This window comes from Cavia porcellus, unplaced genomic scaffold, assembly GCF_034190915.1.
Source record: "Cavia porcellus strain 051 isolate PalLab524CR breed Dunkin Hartley unplaced genomic scaffold, mCavPor4.1 scaffold_27, whole genome shotgun sequence".
NCBI classification, from domain to species: Eukaryota; Metazoa; Chordata; class Mammalia; order Rodentia; family Caviidae; genus Cavia; species Cavia porcellus.
The window spans coordinates 49,482,732-49,506,375 of record NW_026947510.1 but is presented as its reverse complement, the minus strand read 5'-3'; the positions used below and the strand labels follow the sequence as shown (position 1 = coordinate 49,506,375).

The following is a 23,644-nucleotide window of genomic DNA, read 5'->3' as shown; positions in this document are numbered from 1 at the left end:
ATCCACAGACACCAAAGTAAATATACCAGTGAATCTTCAAAAGTAGCTCTAAAGTTAGAAATATACTTTATTTTTAAAATGTACTAAGAATATTATATAAAGGTTTGTTTATTTAAACTTAAAATCATGTTAGGATTCTGTCCATTGCCATGTTAACCCTTTTAGAAGGAGATGTACAACAGATTGCTTTGATGATAGTAAAAGTAATAGTTTATTACATTTTATGAAAGATGGTAACTAGAACAGAACTGCTTATCTGTTAGGAGCCAGCAGCAAATTAATGGAAATAACTGAAGTTACGTAATGCCAGTCATTGGCAGGCTACATTAAGGTCTGACATAATCTTCGTATGCTTTCCAGACTAAGGTCTATTTGTTTTGTACCAGACCTTGAATACATGCTTCAGGTGTACCAAACTGGGTCAAAAAAGTACTTCAACTATTAAGAACAATAAATACATAAATTACTTTGATTAAGTGGCTTCATTAGTAAAATGAATTAAGTATATTATTACAATTGATAGTATAGCTATTTTAGTAATAAAAGTTGAGCAAAGTTGTGGGCAAAGCTCAGTATCAGCAAAGATCGGAAGTTGCTCTCGATCAGCCGAACAGCTCATTTTTTACATACCAGGCCATTTTAAGTTAGGTGATTTCACAGTATTTTGGATATGCTGACAGCTGGCACTGATTTTCAGTCAATCTACAGTAATAATGATCAGTTAGTTTTGTCAGTATCTGAATAATACCGTTGTTTCATAGCTCTGTATTTCCTAAGGAAGTACAAAGCTTCTAGCTCTTTCATTACAAATTCGCCTCGTTCAATAAGTTCTTTGATCTTCTCTGGGTCCTTCACATCTTTGTTTCTAAGGAAAACATTCTTCAAACGCCTTTTAAAATAGTCTGCTCCTTTTGGATAGTCCCGTCCAAGATACAGCAGCTTCAAAAAGAAAGATTATGTATCTCAGAACAGTCCATATCAGACAATATTTATGAAACTGGCAACATAATTACTTACATTTTTATAGAGGTTCAGTACTTCTCCTCTTAAAGAATTGGCCATGTTCATTTAGCATGAAAATTAATCCACTTTTGTAGGTAACACATCTACAGAAAAGGAAAAAAAGGTATGTAAGTATGCCATTGTAATAAAGAATCATTTTGACATGTTGGGAAAATGGTAACTGGTCTTTTACAGTTGATAAATATTAACTGAGTACTTTCATGTTTTGGACATTGAGATAAGTTATAAGTATACTGCGTTAAGACAACCTGTTCTTACAGGACTAACTTCTTTTAAGAGAAACAGCACACAAGATAAATATGAACTGTGATAAGCCCTCTAAAGGAACCAGTATGTGACATAGATTATTGTGTGCCTCCATTCGTGCCAATGGAATGAGCTAGAACTAGATTGGAATCCCAGCTGCACAACTTGTACAGTTTTCTTAACCTTACTGAGTTGTTGTTTCCTTGTCAAAAGGAGAAATGTCTTTACCCTGCTCTAAAGACAAGGCTGGGTTTATTTAAAACTCCTGATCAAATCTACAGGAGTATTTCATAGAGAAAGACTAGAAGAAACAGGGCTCACTCAAGCAGGTTGGCAATCCACAGCAGATGGGCAGTCAGACCAACGGTGAAATGGACAGCCTGCTAGGGTGTCTCTGAGGAACACCTGGGATGTCAGTCACGGTTCTGCATGTGTGATTTGTTAGATTCTTCAAAGGCATCATTACAGCCTAAACCTAGAAAACCCGTGAAACTGGAACAAAACTCTTGCCCCTGTCACCACTCGGCCCTGCTGTGGGCACCGCCACTGAGTCAGAATGCACTGCCACCTCCCATGCACACCGTTCCCTCCTCCCCACCTCCTCTGGCGTACACAACCTACACTGTCCCGCTTCCTCCTCCGGGATCCGCTCTCCGTTCCCACCCCAGCAACCTGTGCCACTGCGCACATCCCCAGAGATGCCATCACTCGTGTTAGGCTGCTGCTGTGCACCCCGACAAACCTTCACTCCTTTAGGCTTCCAGGCCCCTTGCTAAGCCTTCAGCCAAGCCTTCATCTCTCGCTCGGCCCCATCTTCAACTTTTGGATGAAATTATTTGGAAGGTTATACAGGGAACAAACTAGCCTTTTTAGATCAGTTTTAAGGGTTAGAGTTAACTATCATAAAATGCAGATAAAAATCACAGCATCATCCAATTAAAAAAAGATCACTGTGCTGAATAAATCTCATTATTTTTATTCTGGTTTAGTCCTAAAATATAATGTAGATTCTCATGACTACTCGCCCCCTCCTTTAGACATTTTGGCACAATTTTCATCGTTCATGATTTGAGAGGCAGGTACCTGTGTTTTCCTATAATCTCAACAGTATTAAAGTGTGTACATGCAAATTTTCAAAGTACATCTGAGTTCCCATCATTCAAGCTATGAAACTGACAGTCTTGGAAGCCCTTTTATGCCCCTCTGCAACTCAATTTCCTTGCCACCTCTACCAAGATAACCACTACCGATTTCCTAATTACTCCTGCTCCAGTTTCCTCACCCAAGAACACACATATTTGGTTTTGACCATCTGAACAGCAAGCATGAGTTTAAGGAAAGGCGTAGTATTTCTGCATGTAGGAAAGTAGTCTTTCTAAATGAAAACCAAGTAGTCCTCATTTGATTTCTTCCCCAGGATTTATGGATTCCTTAAGTTAGTTGACAACATCACGAGTGAGTCTTCAGGTCTCCACAGCTGAAGCATGTGGAATCAAGTACAGAACTCACGTGATTTCTAGCCAACAGTTAAACAAGGAAGAAAATCCTGTAATTGCTACTTTAAGCTCGCCAAAGGCTGGGCATGGTGACACACAACTATAAACTGAACATTTGGGAGACTGAGGCCGGAGGATGGCAACAAGTTTGGAGGATAACCTGGGCCACATACTAAGACCCTGCATCAAAAAATAAGTGAAATAAAGTAAAAAACACACCAACCCCAGCATCAGCTTTCAGAAATGGATGATACAAAAATCATAAAATGAGTGTCCTTAGTGAGTCCTGTCAGGGAAGCACAGAAGAAAGCAGGCGTTCAGCTCGTCACCACAGGTCAAGGCAGGTATTCATAAGGCCTGGACCAGGCCTGCCAGGGTATGTCCCCAGGTGAAGGATGTCCAATGGCAGTAGTGATCTCAGTGACAACAGCCACCAGTATGAATGTTACTGCTCGATGCTTGGGCTGGTGACCACATCAAGGAGCACAAAGAGCTACGCTGGGATATCAGCCATTCTCCTATGTTGTATTTTTCATATTCCAAAGTGTTTTTTTTGTTGTTGTTGTTGTTTTTGGTAGAGAACATCTTCTGTAGCTCATGGTACACGGAAGGTAAATGCGACTTGGACTATCTAAAAATGCCTTACTGCCCACCTTGTATTGGGTTGATAGTTGGTACGTATAAATTCCACCACACTGTTCAACCAGGTGTGGTTCTGGCATACTCCTGTAATCCCAGCACTTGGGAGGCTGAGGCAGGCAGATCCCTGTGAGTTAGAGTTCGAGGTCAGCCCAGCCTAGTCCACATCATGAGTTCAAGGTCAGCCTGAACTACATTAGTGACATCCTGTCTCAAAAGAAAAAAACGTTTAACTACGTAGGGAGACCCTGTCTTTAAAAAAAAAATGTTTAAAGCAGTCCCAGGGAGTGATCCTTCCATGTGATAGTTTTTCCTCTCCCAAGAAACTTATGTAATGTTCTCTATAAAGATTTTGAGATTTTACAATATGTTAATGTGTATTTTCATTCACTGTGCTAAACTGTCAATCTAAAATTTATTTTTAATTGGAAATTTTAACTATTTTGTTCGTAGTTTCCTGCCCCTTTCCCCCATTTTTTTCCCATCCTTCCTGGAAAACAACTATTACTGTATTTGATTCTTTGAAAAATTCTAGACATGCCCCAGCCCCGTGTTTTGGGTCATTTTACTCAATTTTTTAGGAGATTTTCTTCTTTTTTTTTTTTGGTCTTTTTCCTTTTTATCGGTACCAGGTATTGAACTCACGACTGCCTGCTTGCAAGGCAGGCGCTTATGCCGCTGAGCTAAATCCCCAGCCCCAGGAGATTTTCTTATACTCTGCCAAGTGTTACACTCAGTTTCCCTTTTCTTCTTAATTTACGAGCTGTATTACTGTAATTTCTCTCGGTATCCTTTTGTTTTTATGTGACCTGATTGTTTTACAACTGCACAATATATGTATTCCTGGAAAGTCTATCATCTTGTGAAAACATTAAAAATAACAGTGATGATAGCAGTTAATGTAGATCCCTCAGACTACTCTCAGCATTGCTGAAGACAACAAAGATGTTAAAAATACTCAGTGCTGAAGGGGTAGGGGGGAGACCAAGCAAGTAAATCAAAGATTGGAGGCAGCCTTTGGGAGTAATGGATTCTTTTGACTGCAGTGATGCTTTCCTAGGTGTATACAGATTTATCAAATTACATTTTTAATAAGTGGATATTTTATTGCATTATCAAGTGCACCTCAATAAAACTTTAAAAAAATAACAGAAGTGCCAGTATTCAGAAGTAGTGCTGGGAGACACCGATAGGCACAGAAGAGACCTACCCAAACCACAGAGCCACCATTGATGGGGAGGTGCTCAACCAGCCTCTATCAGCAGCTGTACAAAACGTGGGGTTTGCCCCTCTGGAAAGAAACCCTAACAGTAAGCACTTAATGTACAATTTTCAAGAACATTCCTAGGCACCTGCTGCCAGGATACCAACAAAGTGAAGATCTTTTCTTGCTAGAGGTAAGAAACATACTGATTTGCTAAGAAAATGAAAATCAACATAGGAACCAAAATCACTAATACATTAATACTTACAAAATTCCCCTATTCGTTAGTAATTTATGAACTAATTCACACAGTGCAGCCACACACCCCCCACCAAGTTCACCAATATCTTAACTTTCTTAAAATATAGTATTTTAGGACATGTGGCTTTTTTTTCCAGCTGGTTTTTCTCTCTCACTTCTGAGCTTTCTTCCAAAGTTTCCTTTCCCATCCACTTCTCTAAGGATCTGTATACGTGTAAGTTCCCGACTTGCGCACAGGTCTCTTTCTAAACTGTTGGTGAGTCAGATTCCTTCACAGTCTGACGGGGTCAGTCAGTGGCACAGCAGATTCACATGTTCCCTTATCTTGTCCCTGCTCTTTACAGCTGTGCCCATGGTTGAATGTTTCAAGTTACAAGAACAAGAGGCTCGATCACCTCTTCACCTCAGTTTATCTCCATAATTTTCACTTTCGTCTCCATGTTTCCGGCTTTGTGCTTCCTAGCAGTCCCCACCACATCCCACTGCTCTTGCTCTGGCCTCCCGTCCTCCTGGGCTCTGTGTGCTACCGCGCTGTCACACTACTAAGCACACAGCCGCACAACTGTGACACTGTCTGGCGGACACACGAGCTATTTCTGCAATTTGCTCACATCTACCAGCTTTCATAATGCAAGGTCTGCTCATACGTGTGAAAGCTGACGACTCGAATCTTCACACATCAGGTACTTAGGATTCATGGTTTAGGCTCAGTTTCAGCTTCACTCAGGTCAGTGATGGCAGACCTTCAAGAGACAGAATGCCCACCCAAGGGTTTCGTTTAGGAAAAAGAAAACATACAAAACATCTTACATCTTAGGAGAATAACACACATGCCAGGCATAGGTTTGCCACCAGACTTCAGTTGTTCTGAATGGGCCTTTTACTGGGGAACCTCTGATGTCAATATTTTGGATTGTTGTTCTTGGGCTGGTCAGTTTCTCAGAGCAGTCTACCAGTCTGAGGGTTTGCCTATTAAACATCAAAAAGTAAAGAAATAATGGAGACTTTGCACTCAGCATTACGTACACCTATTCTTGTTTGTTTTCACATACCTCACTATGCTTGAGAATGACTTCTCCGGGCTTCCGTAGGAGTGGGCAGTACAGTTACTTGAAATGTTTCTCAAATAGCTTTCCCTTAGTCTTCTTTTCCTGTCTCCAATTCCAGGGAACCCTGGTCTAGTGCCCTTGAGAATTCAGCGTAAACTGGGCTTTCCTGGTTGCTGAGTCACATTCATTCATCTGTTTTCCAGCTTCTAGAATTTTATTGCTGTCATCACCTCTCCCATTTTTTCCATTTTATTTTTATCCCGTTAGGAAGATTTAGTGGAATTCTGGAAGGCAGTAAATTAGATGGGTATGTTTAACCCAAGATATTAGTAACAACAGTATTTCATTCAAAATAGGTTTTGTGGTAGAGTCATGGCAGTGTGTTTATTTTTATAGAATGACTGCTAACAACCATGTGGTTTTTAAATATTGAAAAACTAAATTTACATAGTAATAATACTGTTGCTTACTGCCTGTCAAAAAGCACAGCTTCATCTACGTCCAAGTATATAATTTTTGAAGCTTTTCGGGGGATCTGGCTGAAGTGTACCTTTAAGTTTTAAGGGTTTTGTTTGTTTGTGACAGACAGGGTCTCACTCTGTATCCCAGGCTGGCCTGAACCCACAATTCTCCTATCACAGCTTCCCAAGGGGAGAGATTATAGGCATGGACCATACTTGGCACACTGATGGCCTTTATACAATTTTTGTTATGAAAAATAAAAAATTTACCTAGTAAAAATATAGTTAGTGTGGCCACAGTAAACTTGTGTACTTCTGAGGTTGATTCATGTGAATTAAAACAGTTTATTATGGCATGGCTAACCATTAGACATTTTGATTTATTTTAGTCACGGTGAGAAATAGGACTACTTAGATTTTAGGAAATAATTTAAGTCCAGCAGGGACCTGGACTGCTGCTTAGCCTGCATGAAGTCACAGAAGTTACAGAAGCCAGGTTAAGGTCTAGACGTCCCCCATTATTCTGAGAACTTGAAAATGTGTGATAGGTGAGGAGACGCAATCCCCATGAATCTTTCTCCAGTGACTCAAGTTGAAGAGATAAGACTTAACCAGCTGCAGTTCTGGGTTAACACAGAATTGTCATTTTACTAGAAGCTGCAGTGCCAAGTTAATTCATCCTTTGCATGAACTTCGGGTGACAATACAAGCTAAAGGAAAACTGCCCCAATAGACTTGGCTCAAACAAATGAAGCACTATTTCCCCAAACTGGTTTAGAAAGCTTCACACGTGGTTATACCAAACTTGTCAGCACCGGTAGGTAAATAATCAAGAGACAGAGGAGGCAAGAAAGTTTCCAATAAAAGGCTGGCAATAGAGCTTGGTGTAGGCCTAGAAGACACACTATACTAGCCAGGTGAAAAGAGATGGATATAGATTGGTAGAAGGGACAAGTATTATGTTCATCCAAAGGTAAACCGATATTAGCAAACAGGCCTTAGAATTTATGAGGCCCCAACAAGTACTAGAGAACAACAAAGCTTACTGGTATAATCTCTTCTAGCAGAGTGACTGGTGGAATGTAATTCAACATTTTAGAATTTAACGCACCAGTATAAGTCCTCCTGCCAAGAGAGACAGTGATAATATGAGAGGCCAGTCCTTTCCCTGGGGACTCATCACTACGGTTAATTTGGGTAATTTAAAGTAATTAGGTTTCCTAATAGCCAGGGACCCTAGGTAGCAGTTGACTGAAGTTTTGTATCATGAAACAGTAGCTTCATTGACACCTTAATTCTAAACCAAAGCTTACTTCCACATAAAATAACCATGGTAAGCTGTTAGAATTCTATATGAAATTAACAGTACGGCAGTCAGTTATGAAACTAACGACCAAGATTTAGAGGGAGGTGAGATGTCAACTATTACATAACCAAGATTTGTCTTTATGTTTACCCATAACGACCAGCCCAGTCAGCATTGCTTCTTACTGAGTAAATCTTGTAAATGACGTTGCAAGGGATAGAGCATTACAGAGTGAGAATTCAAAGATGATAAACAGTGGCAGGAACTTTTATGTACTTCGTGCTAGGGTGTAGACAGGTCCTAAAGACCTACGAGAATTCAGCTGGGCTTTGGAAACAGGGCAGCCTTCATTTGTTCTAGCCCTCTGGTGACTCTTAGGTGCCCGTGTTTCTTTACGTGGGCAGGAGACTGAACTTGTGAAGGTTGTGCAATGAATCTGTGACCTTGGCCAAATAGTTTAGTGAGCTTTGCTGGGCCTCAGCAGTTTTCACGTGTAAGGAATGCTTTGACCGGGACGTACTCCAAAACATTTCCAGTTTTGTTGAGGGCCGCGCTTAGTGGTGGATTCTGCACGGTAAGTGTGTGTACCGAATCGTGAGCAGAGAGAAGCCTGTCTACTGCGTGTTCAAAGTACCCGAGCCTCGCGGGGCCAATCTGTCTCTCTCGATCCCCGAGCCCTGCGGTCTCAGCCGCCGGGACAGTCGCCCGACCTCGCAGCCTTCCTGCTCCCATCCCTTCTCCAGCGCCCTCCCGGCAAGACGCGCCCTCACCCACCACTGGCAGGCAGGGAGACTGTCAACGGGGGAGAGAAGACGCTCACAAACCCCTTCCGACACCCAGCAGTCCTCTCCCAGAGCATACTTCACCGCCTCAGACCCGGGGATCCGAAAAACAACTCTCAAGCCCGTCCCCGCGCGCCGCAGCCCGACGAGCCTCCACCTCTCCCGCCGACCGCGGAGCTGGGAGGGGCGGGGCGCCGGCAGGAAAAGCTCCAGTGCGACTGCGCGAACGGTGTGGGCGGGCCTGCGCGCGGACTCCGAGGCGTAGGTGGGCGGGGCCTGTCGTCCTGACAACCTGGGAGCGTTTGTCCCATACATCAGAGCTGCGACTTTGCTGAGTATAAAGGTCAAGCTTTTGCCTCCTCATGGTGAGCGGGGAAGATCAAAGAGACTGGTGAAGAGGTGTAAATTAATTCTGCTTCCCCAGAGTTGAAGGATTAATAGGAGTCCTTCATATTGTAGAAGGGATCTGTTTAGTTTTTACTAAACCTGGTTTACTAAAAAGCTCAGTTTCTGCAAATGGGACGTAGCCAGAATGGTAACGTGATAGCCTAAACCTGGACCTTAACCTTGGTCTCAAGCTAGTAACTTCTGATTGTAATAGATGATCCCACTAAACTGCTCTCTTATTGCAACTTGGAGAAAACGTTTTATATCTCCTTGGCAGTTAATTAAAAGTAGATATAACATTTTCTGCTTTAAAAAGTTATTTGTGTGGTCTTTTGTAGGAATAGGAATTGTTTTGTGATTCAAGTATTCAGCCTGCATTTCCTTTTCTGCCCTGGACTGTCACGTATTCACTGAGAGAAACTTGTAACTTGAGATAATCTCTTCCCCATTTTCTTAAATGTGATTTCCGTCAAGAAAGCTTTATGATTAAAACCAGAGGAAGTAGAAAATGTAATTACTTACTCAATTATTTAATGGATTAAGGGAAAGTTTGGAATGAATTCTTGGTGTTTGGTGCTGGGGCTGGAAGCCAAAGATACAAAGATAAATATGACAATCTTGCTGCGGGAGATAAATTAACTGCAATGCACTTTTGTAAGGGTCACAATTGAAGGATCTAACCTGGGGTAACCCAAAGTTGGAAATGATTAAATTGGGGGGGGGGTGTAAGAGAGACGGAGGAAGTGTTGGTTTTTAGTTTGTTTTAAAATATAAATAAGAGTTTTCCACAAGTGGTGAGAACAGTGATGTGTATTCCTGGCAGAATGCAAATGGAACTTAAACCAATTTAAAACTACTGGCAAATTATGAGAATAAGCACCTACTTACTCCTTTTTGAATGTGGATTTAAGTTTCTTCTTCCAAGATCCTTCTAGAAATGTTCTCTGACTATGGCTCGCGGAACTTGCATTCCGCACAGGGAGTATACTTGTCAAAGCTGCAAGTCCCAGGATCTGAGCTCCAGGTCTATTGTGTTAGTTTTCTAGGGCTGACAAGTAACTAAGTATCGCAGTAGAAATGTATTATCTCACGTTCTGGAGACTGAAAGTCTAAATTCAAGATGTCAGCAGGGCTACGCGTCCTCTAAAGTCCCTAGGGAAGGTTTTATTCGACCTCTCTTCTACTTTCTAGTAGTTCCATGATTTTTGGCAGCATAACGTCTTTCTTCACATGGCCTTCTCCCTGGGGACCTATGTCCATGTTTCCCCTTTTTATAAGGTTACCAGGCATATTAGTTTACTGACTCACTCTTTTCCAGCATGGCCTCATCTTAATTAATTAAATCAGCCATGACCATTTCCAACATCAAATGCTGAGATGCCAGGAAGTAGGACTTCAGCATTTGAAATTTGAAGGGACATGGTTCAGCCCATCCCATCAATCAATTTGGGAAGGGAAGTGAGTTCATTGACTTTTAATCCAGGAACATAGATATATTTCTAAGAAAGCTGACCAGATGATACCCATGCCAACTACTTCACTGCATAATGGCTTTTCTTATATACTAAAAGGAGGAGATGTGCTTGTCTTTAATATGCTCCATATTAAAACCCTGCTGAGAGGTAACAACTTGCCCATATTTAAAATATGGTTACTTGATAACCAGGGCAATACTATTTACCTATTCTCTGCTATTTAGTATTTATTTCAAGATGGACACGTTAACTATTGATAGACAGGAAATAATAAAATAAAATAGATTGCATTTGTAAAACATGTAGGAGCAGTCTCTGCTCATCTATAATATCTCCAGCCCCTCAGATGGCCTTCTGTGTCAATCATTAATAAATATCTGCTGGGACCGGGGATTTAGCTCAGCAGCGTAAGCGCCTGCCTGGACAACTGTGGGGTTGAGTTCCATCCCCAAATACATAAATAAATATCTGCTGAAAAATTAGTAAATTATATGTACTTCTTAAGATGTAATTGCTAATATGTATCAATGTTAACATTTACATTATATAATGATTAAATTGTAGTTTGAACCAATTATTTCCCATCTATAGCTCTTTACGTATATAAAGTATGTAATCTTATAGTCAGATGAGGTATAAATGCCTTACCAGAATTCTGACCAGCATATGGGCCTAATCAGAAAATTATAAGTAGCACTAGTGAAAAGTACATCATAATTATAAATCTTTATTGATATATTCTGCTTTCCAAGTGATTTCTAGAGCAGATCTGCTTTAAAACACATTGCTAAAAACACTGTTCAATTTTTTTCATGGTGTTGCTTGCTTTAAGTGACAGTTCTCAGTCTATAAAAATCATCAATCTTATTTGACAGAAAAGTTACGTCTTTGTAATCATTTCCACACTTTCAAGTTTGATGTCTGTACCAATAAATAGTCAATAATTTAGGATTTTTCCTTTTTGTCATGGTTGGTTTTATCCTTGAGACAGGGTCTCACTCTGTTGTTTAGGCTAGCTTTGAATTTACTACGCAGCCCATATTGACCTTGAGCTTGCAGTGATCTTACTGTCTCAGCCTCCCGCATGCTGGGATTACAGGGGTACACACCACTGCTGCTGGTTCTTTGGGAACCTTTTAAACTAGTACTTTTTGGGGTGGTATAATTTAGTGACAGGACTTTTCATTAAATATAGATCCTTCATAGATTGTGATAAAAACTCTGGAATCTATTTTCAAAGATGCTTCAGGGAGTAAAATTTTACCTTAACTTTTTCTGTTTGATTTTTTAAAAATTTTCTTTGTGCTTGTAGTTTTGTTACAAATTCTTTTTTAAGCAGCTTTTTAAATTTAGGATTACTTTGGATTTACAGAGAAGTTGCAAAGACAGTACAGAGCGTTCTTTTATGCCTTTTATCCAGCATCTCCGAACTTTAACACTTACGTAATCACGGTACTTTTGTTTAAAATATCTGAATTCTTTTTAAAATTTATCAATTCTTTTTTCCCTCCAACTTTTAGGGTCCCAAAGCAAAAAAGGTATGTAGAAGTTATTTTCTCAAAATAGTCTTGTAAATATGAACAAAGTTCTCATGGAATTTTTAAATAATTTTCTAGTTAGCTTGTTTATAGTATGTGGTTTACTAAATTTGCTTTTTAGACATTAGTGCTACTTAAATCATAAGATAATCTTTCACATCTACAAAAATATTTCAAATTTGACATATTTTGAGTTATACAAAAACAATAAAATATAGCCATTAATTTTTTAAAAATTTATTGGTACATTTTAGATGTACACAATGATTATATTCATCATAGGGAGTTTGTTTCTGTACATGAAATAGTTCGATTTCTCTGTTTTCCCAAATCTCTTTTCCTCCCTTCAACCCATCTTCCCCTCCCTACTAACAAACATTTTATCCTTTTTTTTTAAAGGAAGTAAGGGAAAAGGGGAAAAATGATTTTTAAAAAGCCGTTAAATTTTACTGGTAACTATATTTGAGAGTTGTTGTAACTTCTGCTATACAAAATCTTGGGTTAGGAATCCTTTTTCTTTATTCCATATAAACAAAAAGTTTGCTTAGAAAACTTGCTATGACTTAAAAAGTGAACCCTAAGCTAACATGACTTTGAGAGGACCAGCACATGCCTGTTTGCTTTCTGTACTATGTAAAACTTAGAGTTCTATAAAGGATATACTTGTTCTATATATCTAGAATATTCTTGTCTCTTCTTCATTTTGTAGGTTTATATGTTTTGTTAGTTTGTTTTATCTTTTTGAGACAGGGTTTCACTATGCAGTTCAGACTGGCCTTCAACTCACTTTATAGCCCAGGCTGGCCTTGAACTTGCAGTGATCCTCCTGCCTCAGCCTCCTGAGTGCTGGGACTACAGTCATGCACCATAATGCCTAGTGCATAGATTTATATTTTAAATTAGAGTTTATAATCTCTTGACCTGATTGGCAAATTTTTTTCCTTCTTCATAAAAAGCATATAAAAATGCAAACCATTTTCATGCAAAAAATCAGATTTTCATCTGTTCCTAAAATACTAGAATTCTTTTTTTTTAAATTTTATTTAAGGAGAAAAAGAAAAAAAACAAAAAGGGTACAAGTTATACAGAATTTTAAAAAAAATAAACAGTAGGAAATCACTAGTTAATAGATTACATATTGTCATCTTAGAAATAGTTGTTCAAGTTACAAAATTAAAGTATATAAAGTGGACAGTGAGACTGCAAATAGTTCTGTTCAATGATCCAACAAAAACTTAGTAATATGGTTATCTATCTTATACGCTTAAATATACATGCAGTTATATCCTTTAGAGCACTTTCTTTTCCTCTCGTTTTTACAATGACAATTACACATTTTGGGTTTTATTACTCCCATAGTTCTTATTACTTTTTTTTAAAGAGAATAAAACCAAATGTGACATAACAAAATAGAGTCAGTCAAATCAAAAGGATGGATATAGTACATAATGTAAAAACAGAATACAAGGTGATCAACAATGGTTACCATAATGCCTCTTGCTATCTTGAAAAGAATTGCCTATATCATCAGTTATAATAAAATTGAACAAAACAAGAACAAAACCAATAAAACCAAAACATTGGAGACATTACAGGACTTCAAAAGAAGATACTAGTCAAACCAGAATGCGCATCATAGTGAATCTTATTGTCTTCACAATTGTTGCCTATACGCTCAAACAAAACAAATACAAGCAAAACAAAACAAAGGAAAACAAGCAAAACAAAATAGAGGAAAATCAGTCAAAACCAGATGGTGAGAACAATACATGGTTTCAAATCAAGTGAATAGGAAATCAAAGTGGGTTACCATAATATATCCTGCTATTTTTTATTTATTTTTTCCCTTAATTAAAAAGATAAAAATAAAAAATAAATAATAAAAAACGAGATTGAGATAAAGGAGGACATAACAACAAAACAGCACAGGTCAGAACATAACCATTTAAGCAAAATAGTGTTACACCACAAGATATCCCGACATAAAAGTAGTTACCATAGTGTCTCTTTCCTTGAAATCTTTGAGTATAACTTCGTATACTGTAGCATCAAACATATCAAGACAATGTAAAACCATTCAAGAGAATGACAGTATTACAGGGTATTTAGAACCAACTAACAGAAAATGAACAATGGTTTCTGTATAATCTCCTTGTCTATAAAAGTTTTTGTCTATATTATCACATATAATAAAATCCAATAAGATACAACATGTTAAGACTGATGGAGATAGAAGAACAAAAGCTTGATGGGACTTCAAAACAAGATGATAATAAATCAGCACTAACTATTATGATGTCTTGTTTTCTCCAAAATAGCTGTTCCTACCATCTAACCTTCTCTGCCTCATTTCTGTTGAGCTCTTTTTCTGTCATTAGTTGTCAGTTTGTCTTCTTCATTTCGCTTTCTGCTCCATTCATTGTGGCCTCCCCGCCACTATTTCTGGGTTCTTTGTATTTTTCTTTTTTGGAATGTTCTGCAGTATTCTCTGTAGAGTTGAATTGGTGCAAATTCCCCTAGTTGCTCTTTATCTTGGAAGCCCCTTGTTTCTCCATTAATTTCTAGGGACAGTTGTGCAGGATATATCAATCTTGGCTGGAGGTTATTATCTTTCAAAGCTTGAATTATTTCGCCCCACGCTCTTCATGATTTGATGGTTTGTGCTGAGAAGTCTGCTGTAATTCTGATGGGTGTTCCCTTGTAAGTGATCTGTTTCTTGTCTCTGACAGCTTTTAATATTCTGTTCTTATATTGGATTTCTGGAATTTTGATTATTATATGCCTGAGTGTAGTTCTGTTTGGATTTTAGGTGGCTGGGGTCCTGTATGCCTCATAGATCTGAGTATCTTTACCTTTTCCCATATTAGGGAAGTTCTTGATTATTTCTGTGAATAGCCTTTTCAGTTCATTTGATTGTATCCCTGCTTCTTCCTTTACATTCTTAATTCCTAAGTTATAAATCCTCTTATCATCTTCTAGCCTATGTATTGTTACTGCTTGTTTCCTTGTTATTTTTAAGAATTTTTTCCTTTCATGCTCCCACATTACAAATCTGTCCTCCAGTTCAGATAATCTATCCTTAGTTTCTTTCAAGCTGTTATGCCAGCTTTCGATAGAGTTTTTAGTTTCCTGGTAATCTCTTTGAACTTGCTTCATCTATTCTATGTTTTCTCTATTTTCTCCATCAAACAATTCTCCCCTTTTTTTCTGTTCTTCCATTCCACCATCTGTTTTTTCTTGGGCGGTGCTTAGCATTTCTTTAACTATTCTACTTATATCTTGCTGTACTTGGTTAAATACTTTACTTTTGAACTCATCTATGAGGTCCCAGAGATATCGCTTTATGTCTATTGGTGCCGTGCCTGATATTGCATATTTTCTGTCCTCATTCTCCTTTGCATTTACCTTTCCTGGATCAGTGTTCTCAGGATTGGGGACTGAGGACCCTTTTTTGTTGCTCCCTCTTCCCATACTTTTTGTTCCTTCCATACAAGCATTTATAGGAGGCCCAGTTTCTTTCTTTGTCGGTTACAGTTTGTTTGAATCATGCCGGCTAGGTGTTTCCACCCACTGCAGTGTACTAGGGAGACACAGACCTAGATAGCCTATGCTGGGCCTGCCCCTCCAGGTCAGTCAACCTGCTGAAGGCTTCACTGCATTAGGGTGTACCGCCAGGTGCGGGGACCTGGTTTGGGCTAGCCTCTGGGTCTTAGTCTGACGTCACCCAGGTCAAGTGCTCCCCACCAATCCTGCTTGACAGGGGAATATGTGACTGAAGTCACTGCAGCATCCTGTTCTGGCTAGTCTGCCTGGTCCCAGAATGTCCTCTGTTGGAACCTCCTAGTCTATGGAAGGGTCCCCATTCCTCTCACTGCAGGTCAATGCAGGGCTCCCCATCACCTCTGCTCTGAATTCAGTTTGCTGATTCCTGCTATCAGAGCTTTCATATCTCTATCCCTGCTGTGCCGATTCAAATGCAGCAGCGGTGGCAGGAAATTCAAGCTGCGGTTTCCAGACACACGGGTTCCAGCTTTGGCACTGAGACTTTAGCTGTTCCAATCATAGCACTGGGATTGCATTTCCAGTTGGTTTCTCTCAGCTTAGTTCATTCCTGGGTTGGCAGGGTATATCTCTCCCTTCTTAGGACTTCCTACACCACACCATTTCTGGAATCTAACCTGGCTATCTCAGAGAGCCTCCATAGATGCTGTTATCTATCTGCCATGTTCTCCTGGAAGTCCTAAAATACTAAAATTCTAATGACAATTTTTTCCTTGTGGTCCTAATAGCAGCAGTCAGCTGGGCTCAGTAGCAGCTACCCCTCTTAGGAGTGCAAAAAAACCTTCCATTTGTCAGGATTCTGATCATGACCAAACTTTATTTATCTATCTGGTCTGAGGAGGGACTTAGATGTGGAACTAGTGATTTAAGGAATATTTCAAAGGCGATTACTCTATAAAATTGTCCACCACTGTCTCTTGCAAAATCAACTATAGTCAACTTCTAAATCCATTTATTCTGCATCCATGAATTCAACCAACCACAGATTAAAAATCTATTTTTGATTCCCTGTACAAAAAATATGTTTTAAAAATTATAACTATAAAAAGCATTACATACTGTACATGTTAAAAGCGCAAAGGAAGGGTTTTGAATATTTTCACCATGAACAAATGATGTTTGAGGAAAAACTGTCTCTTTACTGACTAAATGCAGACAGGCTTTATTTCTTGCCATTGTTGCCTAAACAGCATAGTTTAACAACTATTTGCATAGCATTTACATTTTATTAAATAATACAAGTAATTTAGTGACAACTTAAAGTATACAAGTTGGTAAAGTTATGTGGAAATTCTGTGCCACTTCACATAAGGGGCTGTGTATTTCAGTAGCTCTCATCCATACCAAGGAACAGCTGCCTCAGGTCTCATGTATTTAAATCTGTGAGCTCTTCAAGCTCAGTAGCTAGCATGCTGTTTAGTTGTACGTCCATAACTTTTCACACAGTGTCTGGCACACACTAAGACATTCAGTCAATTTGTTGCGTGAATCTGTGAAACTCTATTGCATGCACAGATGCTTAAAAACAAGTGGCTCTTGATTCCATAGAAAAATGTTTTCCTAAATGGATATTTCAATATTTATATAATTAAATATTTGTCCAGATAATTCTTTTGCATGTCTTCCATTTTTGCTTTATCAGACACTGGTACCCACTACTAATCTGATACTCTTAGAAACTATGATTATAACTGAACAAAATTTGTGAAGGTTCTGGGAACATTCTTATAGGAGTAGCATTCCAGAAGACCCTGTGTGTCATTCATTGCTTTATGCAGACATGTATTTATTTAGTTTTTTTTTTTTTTTTTTTTTTTTTTTTGAGAAAAAGTCTTACTAAGTCACTGAGCCTGGGCTGGACTCAAACTTGCAGTCCTGTCTCAACGTCCCAGAGTTCTAAAATTATAGGTGTGCACCCCCATGCCCAGTTTGATTTCAGTTTTAAAGGGTCAGTATGGCTGCCATATGGAAAATTCACTTTAGAAAGCAAGAGGAAGAGAAGAGGACCCATTAGGGAGCTACTGCCAAAGTCTAGGTCAGAAGACCTCAAACTGAAGCAAACCTTCAGAGCAACCCTTCGCTGAAGGTACTATTAGTTGTACGCAGAGATTGTCTCAGGATTCCAAGAGACAGATAATTGCATGGAAATCAATTTCTAGGTCATCCACCTCCATATTTGCCCATTCCTAAGAACATATAGTATGCTAGAGTTCTGCAAGTCTACCATTGCATCTTTCTCTTTCACAATTGCCCTTTTGCTTTAAAAATCTATATATCCTAGCCACTCTAAATCTTGTTTTTGTGTTTGCTGCACTGGGAATGGAATCAGAACTTTGTTCTTGCTAGGCAAGTGCTCATCCACAACTAGCTACTTGCCCAGCCCTTTTAATTCGAGACAGAGTCTGCTTGAATTGCCTGCTTGACCTCACACTTGGGATCCTCCTGCATCAGCCTCCAGAGTGGCTGGGAGGACAAGGATGAGCCACCCACCCAGCTGCAGAGAGGCTTTTTGTTTGCTTTTGTTTTGTCTGTGCTAAATCTTCCTGAGCTCTGCTACTCGGTTGCCGTGGGAGAAAACCAACAGACAATTCAAAACATTGGAGTTGGCAATGCTTTCCTGAATGAAAGCACCAATGACTTTGTGGTTTTGTCTGTCTTACAGTCTCTGAAGGTGGTGACATGCATCAATAGAAGTATCAAGATGTTCTTAGCTCACGTATATTGCAGGGCAGCTCAGTGAGAATATGACAGTGTTTGTTCACTGATGTTATCCGTGAGAATATTACCAAACAATAGTACCAAAATGTCGCACAATGCAATTTATTAATAAAACAGCCAGACTGCAAAAGTAAAGAGATTTATAAAACTTTGAATGCTTTTATTTTAATTAATTAAAAAGTTGCCCAAGTACTTACAGGTATGGTATGGTTATGAATGGGCAGCAGGGAGACTTCACTGCTTTTACTTGTATTTTAAATCTATTTTAATTTAGGAACACTTTATTTCCAAGGAGGTATTGCTTGCCAGAAATCTGTATAGCACATTCAGTGTTGCTACTAAAATATAAATGGTATTAAGTTCAGGACACTGAATTTGTGATTGATTGATTCATGGATTTCACAGTGTAGAGCGTTCAACCCACGGCTTTGTGCATGTTAGGAAAGCACCCTACCACTGATTATATTCTCAGCCCTAAAACTGCATTTTTAAAAAAGCAGTGTATAAGGAAGTGGAATCAACTCTTGTCTGCCTCGTAATCAAGTAAGACAGTTTGCCCCAAGGACGCAAATTAACACACTCTACCAAAAAATGCAGACAGTCTCTGATGGAAAGTGAATCTGGTATGGCAATCATGTAAATCCAAAGACTTGGCTTTGTCACATAGTTAATAATAGACATTTTTAATGCTTTGAGCTAAATCTGAAGCTTTAAGCTTTTGATAAAATCAATAAAATAAAAAATTAAAAATCACATTTTTGATGTTTTCTTTTTCCTTTTGTTAGGCTTAAGAGTTTGGGGATCATGCTTTCTAATCAAATAAATAATGCTGATTACATCAATATAGATGAAAACTATCATCTTAAAAACAGGTGATTAAAAAACTATCATCTTAAAACAATGTGATTTTCTGGAAAAAAACTCAAAAAAAAAAAAAAAAAGACAGGAACCAAACAAGTAATAGATGCTCTAGAACTGTCTTTATTTCTGTTTTGCTTCCCTGTTTTTATCATGAGGGTCTGCAAAATGGGATAAAACTTGAACTTTGGTCCTAACAGCTGCAGGGAAGGCTAAAGACAGTGGAATGTCTTCAGAGTGCTAAAAGAAAGTGAGTGCTAACTTAGAATTCGAGGGTACCTATGGTAGTTTTAAAATAAAATCGAAAGCTGAGCATGGTGAACCATGCCTGTAATCCCTCACTCAGGAGGCTGAGGTGGGAGGATCGCCATGCGTTTGAGGTCAGCTTGGACTATGTAGTGAGTTCAAGGCTAGCTGGCACTACATAGCAAGAGCCTTTCTTAAAAATTAATTAATTACAATAAAATAAAGGCTGAATAAGACCACTGTGTCACAAAGGCAGAGTTGCATGCTTGAAAATGGCTCAAACGTCAAATTTTATGTTGCATGCTGTTCCACAATAAGAAAACTATATACATTTGTGTGAAGCTTTTTTTTTTTTTTGGCAGTATTAAGGCTTGAACCTGGACCTTTGCACTAAGCTACATCCCAGCCCTTTTTAATTTTTAAATTTTGAAACAGGGTCTCACTAAGTCACTAAATTGCCTTGGCTGGTCCCGAGGTTGCCTGCCTCAGCCTCCCAGAGTGCTGGAATTACAGTATTGTGCTGTCACACCTTGCAAAATCTGTGTAAAATGTAACAATAAACTATATTATTTAAGGCTCCTCCTAAGACAACTATCAAGCAAACAAAATCATCATAATTGTTTTTAGGCACAATATTTAAATTGATACATAATTGCATGTATCCACACAGTACAATGTGATATTTTGAGAAATGGATACAAGGTGTAATGATCACACGATAACTAGCACATGAATTACCTCAAAAATTATTATTCATTTGTATTGGAAACATATAAGGTCCTTTTTTCTTGAAATATATAATATTATAAGCTATAATTATCCTGCTGTGCTATAGAACACTAGAACTTATTTCTCCATTCTAATTGTAATTTCCTACCTATTAGCCAACCACAATCTTTTTTTTTTTTTTTTTTTTTTTTTTTGAGATAGAGTCTCACTATGTAGTGCAGGCTGGCCTTGAACTCACTGTGTAGCCCCAACTGACCTAGAACTCTTGGTAAGCCTTCTGTCTCAGCCTTGCAAATGCTGGGATCACAGACATGCACCATCATACCCAGACATACAAATCTATCCTTCTCTCTCCTGCCTATACTTACCAGCCTCTAGCAACCATATTCTGCTTCATACAATGCACCATCAACTTCTTTAACTTCTTTAACTTCATAAATGAGCTCATGCAGTGTTTGTCCTTCTGTGCTTGGCTAGTTCAAGTCAATGTTATATCTTCAGGGCTCATCCATATTGTTGCAAAAGACAATATTTCATTTCTTATAACTGAATAATATTCTACTGCATGTATATAGATAAATCTATTCATCCATGGGCAGACAGTAGGTTGATTTTGTATCATAGCTATTATGAATAGTAGTACAATAAACATGGGACTGCAGATATCCCTTGACAAAATGATTTCTTTTGTTTGAATACTTAGTCAGATTGCTGGATTATGTGATAGTTATTACTATTATTATCATTATTTAGTTTGTTGAGAAGTCTCCATATTATTTTTCAGAGAGGCTGCACTAATAGCATCCCCAATACTAAATAATTAGTATTTCCATTGTTGAACAACTAAAAAGTATTATTTAAAGGAGGGAAGGTTTTTTTGGCTCATAGTGTCAGAGGGTTCAGTCCATGGGCACCCAAGGCAGAAATGGAATGGTAAGGGACATAGCAGAAGAAAAATGCTCAACCCACGGCAACCAGGAAGTGGAGCAGAGGGAGGAGTGCCCACAAGAGATATCCTTCCAAAGGGACATCTTCGGGGATCCACATCCTCCAGCTGGGTCTCACCTCCCGACAGCTCAGTCAGTGATGAACAGGAATGAATTCACCCACTGATCCAGTCACTTCCCAAGGAGTCAATCCAGTCAAATTAACAGTTAAAATCAGAGATATAGTAGGTCAGTAAGTTCTGTAGTAAGTATAGAACTTGCCTGGCAAGGGCAAGGTCCTGAGTTTGATTCCCTGTACCAAAAAAACAAACAAACAAACAAAAAAAACCCCACAGTTAACTGGCACAGCCACCAGCAGTGTACGGATCTGCCTTTCTCCACATCCTCATCAGCATTTGGTACTTCTGTCTTAAATCATAGCCATCCTACCCTGATGATACCTCATTTTGGTTTCTCTGAGATTAATGCTGTGGAATATTTTTGTATGTTTGTTGGCCACATGTATTTCTTCATTTGAAAAATAAATTTTCAGATCATTTGCCCAGTTGTAAAAGTTAAATTATGAACTGTTTGTCTCTCAACTGTGGTTTTGCTTTACTCAAAGAATGTCAGCTCCAAAATACCTGTTTGGTTATTTTTCTGACATCTATGTCTCTGCTGAATTTTCATTCAGATCATAACTTACCTTCCTGATATTAAATTGTCTATCTTATAGTTTATTGTCTCTTGCCAAGTTTCTTTAAGATCAACTCTCTTTTGGACATTTCATAGATGTAATTTTGTTCTTTTTGTTTCTTTTTTTGTTTTCTCATTTTTTTCATAGATTTGATTTTAGTTAGGATCTATTACTAGAAGGTTATTGGGTAAGTTTAGAGATATATTTCCTTGCTTTTTTTTACGTTTTCCATTGATACCTGCACATCTGGGTAGAAGGCTCATCTCTTCTGATTTTGTGGCCTAGTTAGTGCAGAGAAAAACATGTTTCTGTAGGTGGGTCCCAAGGTATTATTTAAGTAGGGTGTCTTGGGCTTGGTACTAGGTGGACACACAAGTATGGTCCCCTGTGAGTCCTTCAGATATAACAACACCAGTAGTCAGTGTGTCCAAGTCCTTGGTGGTGTCATTTGCAGGTGTTCAGCTATTAGCTGGGAATCTTCAGTCCTTAGGCCCTGGGGGTACACACTGGGCTCCTCTAGTCACATGGGCGGCTTTACCAGGGCTGGAACCTCTCATGCAATCCTGTCCTCAGGCTCCGGGGACCAAATGCCAAGCACTCAGTGGCTCTCCCAGACTTGGGTAATTTATGATAATGCAATACATGATGTGGAAAGGAGTTTAAAAAGAAAACCTGAATTGTATTGCATTAACCTACTCCTGTTGACTTCTAATATAAAGCAGATTTCTCATTCCTCATACTTTTAAAAGCTAAAACAATCAATCTGAATCTGTTTCACTTACTAACAAGTAAATCTTATATATGGATAATGAGCAGCTAACCACAGAAAAGAAAAAGCCCAACTAATTTCATCAAGAGATGTGTATCAGGGAAACATTTACTTTTATGTTTATTATAATACAATAATTTATACTACATTATATTGCTTTGTTCAGTTGTGTATTGAAAATTATATAAAATTAAGTCAGTCCAGAGGAAAATTAAAATACTTTGCTAAAAGGGAAATAAATATTTTAAACTGTCACACATATTTTTGTAGCAAATAAACGTGAATGGAAACTCAACACAAGTTTTTCAAGTATATTATATTAGTGTTATATTCTGTGAGGAAAGTAGAATGGAAATATGATTTCAAAGGCAAAAAGAATTAAATTTTTTATTAAAAAAGAGCTCATCATACTTCTAAAATTGGTGGTATTGTTCATTAAATTGCTATGGCATATAGTTTTCATAGGACTTATTTTAAGTGGTGATGGATTTAATTAATAGTGATGGAAAATTTCCATTTATCGATCCTATACTTGAAAGTGTATTTTCAGCTCTTTAAGCTTGTGGCAAAAAGTTTTCAGTGCCAAGTTAAAAATGTGAAGTACCTAGGGAGTATGTGAACAAATATTAAAATTTTTAAGTTATAAATTAGCTATGAGCAGGAGAAGCCCGCCAAGGAGTCTGAGAGGCCGTGAGGAGAAGGATGATGAGCCAGTGGTAACATAAATGCTTAATAAAGAACATACATAAAGGGAAAAGTCAATTTTCGCCAAAAGATGGTTTTATAGTAATAAAACGAAATCTGGCGTTAAAACCATGGCCACCTTAAAATTACTTGACAAGAAGTTTGAATTGAGCGATACAAATTATGCACCAGCATTTCCTACAAATTATATGTGAATTTCTCTCTATTCCTTTTTAAATGAGCTTGCTCTAGGGTTCCACTGTTTCTCTCCAGAGTCCCCTCTGATTCCTTCCTCTGACTTTAATTATTGAAAGTTTAGCTTATAAATTTCTGATTTCCATGACCATTCATTAACTATTGTGCACATAGGTGCCAAAATGATATCCTTTTTTATTTCTCACATAAAAGGTTAGTTTTCAAAACTCATATTCTTAGTAGCTACAACCCTTCTCCAAACACTTTGGGATTCTTCATTTCTGTTAGAACAATGCCCAGACTTTTCAGGCAGACTTGATCCTTCTATCTATGGTCGTTTCCTTCTGCTCTTCCTGGAGTCCTACCAGAGCCCACGGAACTGGTTGGCGTATTC

General features: G+C 38.4%; 2 protein-coding genes across 7 annotated transcripts in view; one reads left to right on the top strand and one right to left on the bottom strand.

The window, feature by feature from the left end:
- Nucleotides 1-49: 49 nt before the first annotated feature.
- On the bottom strand, nt 50-8,672 carry Etfrf1 (electron transfer flavoprotein regulatory factor 1). Of its 2 annotated transcripts, XM_063238409.1 has the most exons (5): nt 8,547-8,656; nt 5,922-6,202; nt 5,680-5,838; nt 1,018-1,106; nt 50-939 (listed from the first exon to the last, which is right to left on the bottom strand). In XM_063238409.1, the coding sequence occupies exons 4-5, from the start codon at nt 1,066-1,068 to the stop codon at nt 718-720; spliced, it is 273 nt and encodes a 90-aa protein (XP_063094479.1). In that variant the 5' UTR covers nt 1,069-1,106; nt 5,680-5,838; nt 5,922-6,202; nt 8,547-8,656; the 3' UTR covers nt 50-717. The 2 variants fall into 2 exon arrangements, with proteins under 2 accessions (XP_063094479.1, XP_003470498.1); XM_003470450.5 differs by lacking the exons at nt 5,680-5,838; nt 5,922-6,202 and having other exon boundaries at nt 8,547-8,672.
- A 36-nt stretch (nt 8,673-8,708) lies between these two features.
- Dnai7 (dynein axonemal intermediate chain 7) overlaps nt 8,709-23,644 on the top strand; it is a 63,511-nt gene continuing 48,575 nt past the window's right edge. Inside the window, exons 1-2 of one of the 5 annotated variants that reach the window (XM_063238405.1) lie at nt 8,709-8,832; nt 11,850-11,867. In XM_063238405.1, the coding sequence (XP_063094475.1) occupies nt 8,830-8,832; nt 11,850-11,867 (21 nt within the window). In that variant the 5' untranslated portion in view covers nt 8,709-8,829. The remainder of the gene's footprint in view (nt 8,833-11,849; nt 11,868-23,644) is intronic. The other 4 variants (XM_013153136.3, XM_063238406.1, XM_023565308.2 and 1 more) reach the window with 4 other exon arrangements.

What these genes read in the sequence shown, in the direction of transcription:
- Etfrf1 (XM_003470450.5), bottom strand. Translation starts at nt 1,068, where the DNA reads ATGAACATGGCCAATTCTTTAAGAGGAGAAGTACTGAACCTCTATAAA. An exon ending in TACTGAACCTCTATAAAAAT is followed by an intron (nt 940 to 1,017) that starts GTAAGTAATTAT and finishes TTCTTTTTGAAG; the next exon opens with CTGCTGTATCTTGGACGGGA.